A 7923-nucleotide genomic window follows, 5' to 3' on the forward strand; every position below is an offset into this window, starting at 1 on the left:
AAATTTATAGCTAGTCTGACTGTGGATTAAAATAATATTGTAGCGGTAGACGTTATTCTACATTATTAATTTGCAGATAATATTTTTGTTGTGCCTAATGTTTATGAAAGTAATGATCGTTATTCCATTATGTTAAATAGTACTACTAGTAATTCATACTTAATTCCATACTTTTAAATATCCTAGTAAGTACCTGACCTAGTTTCATAAAATAAAGATTATTTACTCAAGCTTTTTATTTTTAATAAATGTAAAAATGCGTAGTTTTTCCAATACGTTTTGTTTCATAAAGCTAAGTCAGGTACCTAGTTTTGAAGATATTTCTAAACGACAAAATTCAATGTGGTAAAAAACGTACTGCATTCGCAAAGTCATCGAAAGATATCGTGTGACTCGATTCGACAATTATTTAATTCCGATAAAACTGATAGTTTGTTAAAATTAAATACAAAACCAAAAACATCTTTATTTACCTTTTTAAAATAAATTAATTCTTACATATAGTCANAAATATGTACATTTTAAATTTATAATCAAAATCTGGTCTGTGTATAGGTAAAGTAAAAAAAATTAAAAGACAACGGCAAAGGTCAGTACTTTTACTGTGATGGTAATGACGTTTAGTGCGTGTTTTCTTGATTATCGAAATAACTTGAAGTATTTAATCAATATGGATCATGGCACCTTATGTGGAAACTTGTACGAATCGTTATTCAGAAGTTTAATTTACCAGAACTACAACAGTTTTTTTTTAATCGATCGGAACATACGTTTTTTACTGTTTCGCGGATTTACCCGAACGTAGAGATTCACTCCGTCTCTGTCTGACAAACAAATTTGAGCGCAGGCAGGTGTGAGATAGGAATAGGTGTTTGATGTATTACGTAATTTAAACTCTATTTGTACACAGGTAAGGTTTTGAATATTTTAATTTTTGTTTTTTCTCATCCAGCTCACTCCTTGTTGACTAGCCGGTAAAAAACCAGTTTTTATTCTTCCGACAGGTTTGTTTTGGTTTGTTGTCACGCGTCCGTGATAATTGCATAAATAAAAAATAGAAAAAATTATGTAAATATTTTTATGAAATTGATATCTTTTAAATACGCCAACTTTTAAGTTGATAGTCCTAAGCCTGTTGAAGTATGAAGGGAGGATATCAATCAATCAACAACCAGCAAAAACATTATTATTCAATTTCAAATTGCATTATTAATACTACGAGTGGATCTTTTCAAAGAAAATTGTATTTTAAAGTCATAATACGTGGATTAGTCCGCACTAGTCGCGTCAAGTATGGTAAATTACTACGTACTAAGTGGAACAGGTATTTGGATCACGTATTATTAAATACTTGGAATAGGCGCACCTAGTATCAAATTTACCTAGTATAACCCATCTCTAGTAGACTCCCATACGCGTACGTGCGTGACCCTTTTGTTTTGGATATTTATTTAGGTGTCAAACTATCCAAGGCTGAACGTCAAGCTACACTACAGGGTGTGTGTGTGTCACCTATGTGATTAAAATGGAATAAAAGACTAAATTATAATGTTACCTTACAGTAGGTGCAATAGGCCCTTTTTTATTATTACATTTATTATTGTAAATCAAGTGTTCATTTAGTGATAGGTGTGTCCTACTTTTAATGTGTTAGAGAATTTGTGAAAGGGGGTGTGATGTCGGAGAGGAAAGGAATAAAAATAAGTAATTAAATATTACTGGAGGCTACCTTTATTCTATGAATTTACACTTTAGTTGCAGTCATAACAAAATATTTCAGATATATGTATAACCTTATATAAATTATAAAATAATGTTACAGTATAAGCCTTGTAAAAAATATAGAAAAGGAATGAGTCAGTAGCCCTTCTTTCCTTCTGAACACCTTGCGGTGTATGAAGTATCGCAGTTGGATGAAAAATTGTGCTGTTAANCATATCTGTGACTATAGCTATGACGTGTAGGTGAACAAGATGATGAACACTGCTGTAAAATCATTTTCTATGACAGAAAGCAATCAATCGGGCCCCGTTTTTTTACTATGTGGTGGTGGAACCATAGTAGACTCCCATACGCGTACGTGCGTGACCCTTTTGTTGGATATTTATTTAGGTGTAAAACTATCCAAGGCTGATCATCAAGCTACACTGTGTCACCTATGTGATTAAAATGGAATCGTTCGTTCGTTTCAGCCGAAAGACGTCCACTGCTGGATAAAGGGCCCCCCTAAGGATTTCCACAAAGACCGGTCCTGCGCCAGGCGCCTGCGCGACCTTCACCAGATCGTCGGTCCACCTAGTGGGAGGCCTGCCTACGCTACGTCTTAAAACGGAATAAAAGACTAAATTATAATGTAATAATAGTAGGTGCAATAGGCCATTTACATTAATTTATTATTGTAAATCAAGTGCTCATTTAGTGATAGGTGTGTCCTACTTGTAATGTATTGTGTTTGAGAATTTGTGAAAGGGGGTGTGATGTCGGAGAGGAAAGGAATAAAAATAAGTAATTAAATATTACTGGAGGCTACCTTTATTCTATGAATTTACACTTTAGTTGCAGTCATAACAAAATATTTCAGATATATGTATAACCTTATATAAATTATAAAATAATGTTACAGTATAAGCCTTGTAAAAAATATAGAAAAGGAATGAGTCAGTAGCCCTTCTTTCCTTCTGAACACCTTGCGGTGAATGAAGTATCGCAGTTGGATGAAAAATTGTGCTGTTAACAACGCTAGCTACTTCTTGCCCTTGGAAGCCTTCTCGGCAGCCTTGGTGACCTTGCCACTGGCCTCCTTGAAGTTCACGGCCTTGATGACTCCGACGGCGACGGTCTGTCTCATGTCACGCACGGCGAAACGACCGAGGGGAGGGAACTCCTGGAAGGCCTCCACACACAGGGGCTTGGAGGGAACTAGGTTGACAATGGCGGCATCACCAGATTTGATAGACTTAGGGTTGTCCTCAGTGGATTTACCAGTACGACGGTCAACTTTCTCTTTGATTTCAGCGAATTTGCAAGCAATGTGGGCTGTGTGGCAATCCAATACAGGTGTGTAGCCGTTTGAAATCTGTCCGGGGTGGTTGAGCACGATGACCTGTGCGGTGAAGTCAGCAGCTCCCTTGGGTGGGTTGTTCTTGGAGTCTCCGGCGACGAAACCACGACGCAACTCCTTGACGGACACGTTCTTTACGTTGAAACCAACGTTGTCTCCGGGCACAGCCTCCTGGAGAGCCTCGTGGTGCATCTCCACGGACTTGACTTCAGTGGTCAGGTTAGCGGGGGCGAATACGACGATGGTACCGGGCTTGAGGACACCAGTCTCCACACGGCCTACGGGCACCGTACCAATACCGCCGATTTTGTAGACGTCCTGCAGGGGCAGACGCAGGGGCTTGTCGGTGGGACGGGCGGGGGGCAGGATGGCGTCCAAGGCCTCGATGAGGCACTTGCCTTCAGCCTTACCCTCCTTGCGCTCGATTTGCCATCCCTTGAACCAAGGCATCTTGGTAGACGCCTCCAACATGTTGTCTCCGTGCCAGCCAGAAATGGGTACGAAAGCGACGGCAGCTGGGTTGTAACCGATCTTCTTGATGTAGGAAGACACTTCCTTCTTGATTTCCTCGAAACGGGATTCGCTGTATGGGGGCTCAGTGGAGTCCATTTTGTTGACGCCCACAATCAGCTGCTTCACTCCCAGAGTGAAGGCGAGCAGGGCGTGCTCGCGGGTCTGTCCGTTCTTGGAGATACCGGCCTCGAACTCACCGGTACCAGCGGCGACGATGAGGACGGCGCAGTCGGCCTGGGAGGTTCCTGTGATCATGTTCTTGATGAAATCTCTGTGTCCAGGGGCGTCGATGATGGTGACGTAGAATTTGCTGGTCTCGAACTTCCACAGGGCGATATCGATGGTGATACCACGCTCACGCTCGGCCTTCAGTTTGTCCAATACCCAGGCATATTTGAAGGAACCCTTGCCCATTTCCTGGGCCTCCTTCTCGAACTTCTCGATGGTACGTTTGTCGATACCACCGCATTTGTAGATCAAGTGACCGGTGGTGGTGGACTTGCCGGAGTCGACGTGTCCAATGACGACAATGTTAATGTGAGTCTTTTCCTTGCCCATTTTTGGTTAGTCTGCAACAATTGAAAACAAATAAGATTACTTGATTTGTTTTGGTCAAACACGCGTACGGGATAACGATGTACACCGGCATCCGCAAGGTCGAAGCCTCATGTGTCGCGGGACCGGCAATATGGCCGCCGCATGGCCGCCTCGCCCTATCTTGACATTTCACAATGGATGTCAGCCATTACGGCAAAAACTTTAAAAATATTAGAAAAAACGTATTTACTAGTAATTAACAGCTAATACTAAAGACAAATGAACTGAAAAACTTGGGACATAACACTAAAATATGGCAAACAAGATCGCATCAACCACGTGGTAGTGACGAGCCGGTTCGTGCACAAATGTGACGCGTAAGCACATCACGATGTTTTTGAATTAAGAACTATTGAAAAGCACTTTCGTAAATGTAAAAGAAACAAAGGAATACTAGATTGAAAGATAATTTCGTACACGTTGCTAACACAGATCGGACTTATTGAAAAGGTTTAAAATTACACCACTCTAGTCTTATTAGATTTCATTGGATTTTGGTAAACAAAAATGAATGGCAGTGAATTAAATACTAACACTATAGTATAAAACTTTTGAGATCTAGAAATCACTTTTCACTTCACAGTACTTCTTCTGACACTCACCACGGAATACAATCAGCGTGTAATATCCGAGAAAGACTCCAACAGAATGGACGAGAAATGGTTTCAGCTGGAACAAGGAGAGTCACTTCCGGTCGGCAGTGTGGCTGCTTTATATGGACAAACTCCCTAGAATTGCAATATATTGTGCAACATGTGTAGCAAATGTGAAATATTGTGTTGGATAGTAACACAAATGAGATTATGTCTAGATTGTAATTGATTGGTATTTCTTAATATCGGAACTGAACTTTAAAAAACCAATAATATTAACTGTTATTAAGTTTTATGCATCGGCACAAAAATATTATTACCCTAGGTGGCGCTACTGTATTATTCTTTAAATTATCCTTTTGAGCGCCAACACATAATATCAAAACAACTGTTTCAGGCAGTTCTGTTATAAAAACAAACAAATGCCTTATGGCATTAAGTTAGCCTAATGTTATAATTACACGCTCGTTGAACAGTGTCATAAAGTGACGTTTAGTATGGAAATGTCACTTTAAAACAGTGTTCAACAACTGTGTAACTTTTTATTAGTGAGGGGTTCAATAAATAAAGGTCATATTAAAATATAAATGTAAGTTTAGGGTTGTTGGCAATTGTAAAAATACGCATAAAACAAAGAAATTACTGAAAAAATATGATTAGATATTATTGTCTTCTATAAAATACGTGGGTGTGGACTGAGGGCACTGAAACGAGTTGTCTTCTATAGAAGACCGTGGCGCTCAGTAGTAGGTTAATTAACTGGTTTCATATGTTCTTATATTATCATAGTATTGTTTAATGATAATTTAATTTGGTTTCTTGATGATTTAATATAGGTACTATTAAGTATACCTACTGCTGATATAACTTATTTCCTAGTAACAAACACTGATTATACTGTTTGTGTGTGTGTGTGTGTGAAGAGATTGGTAAACAATGTTTTATGGAATGAAATTGTTTACCAATCTCCAATAATTATATTATTTTATTTTATTGTTAGGAAAACAAACAGCATTCTATAACACACATAGAATTACCAATTAAACTTCACATTTGCCAAAAGAGTTTTCACAAATACTTAGTTCTTACTTATTCCTGGGTTGTTAAACAATATCATCATGATTAAGTCCACCGCGGTTCTCGTGATACGATATTATAAGGTTATCTTGTGATGTTTGGCAAAACTTCAGGCCGGAATCTTTGATAATTAATCTGGAGGATTTATGTACCAAAGTACAGCAGATTAAACTTCTTCTTGTCGTGTCGACAAAAAACCTACACAGCGTCAGCCCAAAACTCCGCCGCAAGAAAGGCGTTGTCAGTAGCAGATTAAACTGGTGAGTTATTAATGGAAGATGTTATAATGATACATAGATATGCGCAATCATCTAATTTACAAGAAACAATAAATAATCTTTGAACATTTCTTAAATTTTAGAGGTTATGATGCTTAATAAGTAACATAACCTTTAAAATTTAAGAAAAATTTAACAGCGTCCAAATCTAAAAAATATTATTATTCAAATATTTTTTTTTTGTTAATTAATGTAGTGGTATATACCTATAGTAAATTTTTTAAAACTTTGTAAAGTGACTTATTTATTATAACTCAGACCCACTTTTGTTTAAGTTGTAAACAAAAAGTTGGCTTATTTTATTCCAGTTAATTTTATTTTTGTTGTTCTATGTGTGTCTGAAAGTACAGTGAGAAGCAAAGTTCTGAAAATACTGAATGACACGAATGTGGGTGCTGACTTTTTTTATGCATTTTAGTAAAGATTTAATATTTTATATCTTTTACTAGCTGACCCGGCGAACTTCGTACCGCCTTAGCGTAGAGATTTTCTTAATATTTTTTTCCGTAAGAACCATCCTTGGACTTCCACAAACATTTAAAAAAAAAGAATTATCGAAATCGGTTCAGCCGTTCACACGTGATGCCGTGACAACGCGAAACGGGTTTCATTTTTATATATATAGATAGATGTTATGTTGTGATATTTTAAAGAAGACCGCGTTAAAAGCTTGATAAAGATAAGTTATGAGTAAAATGGCTGTTTTAATGCTATCCTACCCACAACTACTGAAATAAAATAATATTCATAAAATAATATTATACTAAAAAAAATAAAGCATCAAGACCAATCTAGTCGCGCTATCAGGGTTGCTATGTGAACGACAGTGGTGCCCCAATTAAATTTCTACTCTTTTATGTCGCACTGTATATTGAATGAAGTAGGCAACCTCTTTATTAATAAAAAGTTACATGCATAATTAATATACAGGGTGGAATTTTGTAATGCCACCTGGAAGGAAAGTACTCATAATACTGTAAATAGAACGTTTTACTCAAAGAAAATATTTCCTTATCTTTGAAAAGAAAGAGAACTGCATTCAAAATTATGTATTTCCGATTTTTTTTCGAAAATCCCCCACCATAAAATACAATATTCCGTAGGTAAATGATTGAAATAATTTGAGATTTTCTAGTTTTCATTTCATTACATTACAGTGTGTAATTATGAACAGATTTTAGTTGGTTCGATTTCGGGGCGTGGCCGCGGTGGCAAGCAAAGGATCAACCCATAGTGTATTTTGTTTATCAGGCATTCAGGCCCATTAGGCCAGTAAAATTAGATTTTAAATCGGAAATAATTCCTACAAAAGATTTTATTGCTTTAATGGCTTCATTGGTTGCCCATTAAGACTCTCCTAGGTTTTAACCGGAAAACTTAAAAAGCGCCCCTTTCGGGGGCCCCCACCACTTAAGCACAACTCCGTCGAAGTCGAAAACCTAGGAGAGTTTTTATGGGCAACTAATGAAGCCATTAAAGCACTAAAATCTTTAGTAGGAATTATTTCCGATTTAATTCATTTTTGTGTTTAATTCTACTGGCCTACATACTAATGTAAACCGAAGCGCACTAAAATCTATTCCTATCAAGAGAAAAAAAGAGTTTTGTTTTGAATTATTTACATACAAATACCATCGATATATTATTATCTTCACATTTTGAAATTGTGGCATTAAATAACACTCGCTATGTTGAACCGTACTGCTCTGCATCTGTACACGTAACTTTAGTGCGATTTAGACATTCTTTATAAAGGATCTAGCGCTGTTTTAATAGTTTTTGTTTGGTTAGTTGACAGAAATTC

At 37.2% G+C, this 7923-nt stretch overlaps 1 protein-coding gene across 4 annotated transcripts; it reads right to left on the reverse strand.

The window, feature by feature from the left end:
• Nucleotides 1-1708: 1708 nt before the first annotated feature.
• eEF1alpha1 (eukaryotic translation elongation factor 1 alpha 1) lies at nucleotides 1709-4882 on the reverse strand. Of its 4 annotated transcripts, none has more exons than XM_028314035.1 (3): nucleotides 4774-4882; nucleotides 2735-4143; nucleotides 1709-1933 (listed from the first exon to the last, which is right to left on the reverse strand). In XM_028314035.1, exon 2 carries the CDS (start codon nucleotides 4130-4132, stop codon nucleotides 2744-2746), a length of 1389 nt encoding a protein of 462 aa, XP_028169836.1. In that variant the 5' UTR covers nucleotides 4133-4143; nucleotides 4774-4882; the 3' UTR covers nucleotides 1709-1933; nucleotides 2735-2743. The 4 variants fall into 4 exon arrangements, with proteins under 4 accessions (XP_028169836.1, XP_028169835.1, XP_028169834.1 ...); XM_028314034.1 differs by having other exon boundaries at nucleotides 1709-1920; nucleotides 2722-4143; XM_028314033.1 differs by lacking the exon at nucleotides 1709-1933 and having other exon boundaries at nucleotides 2510-4143; nucleotides 4774-4881.
• Between the last annotated feature and the right edge of the window lie 3041 nt (nucleotides 4883-7923).

This window comes from Ostrinia furnacalis, unplaced genomic scaffold, assembly GCF_004193835.3.
Source record: "Ostrinia furnacalis isolate ACB-3 unplaced genomic scaffold, ASM419383v2 OfSCF4495, whole genome shotgun sequence".
In the NCBI taxonomy this organism is placed as follows: domain Eukaryota; kingdom Metazoa; phylum Arthropoda; class Insecta; order Lepidoptera; family Crambidae; genus Ostrinia; species Ostrinia furnacalis.

Coding starts and splice junctions, on each gene's coding strand:
- eEF1alpha1 (XM_028314035.1), bottom strand. CDS start 4,132: ATGGGCAAGGAAAAGACTCACATTAACATTGTCGTCATTGGACACGTC.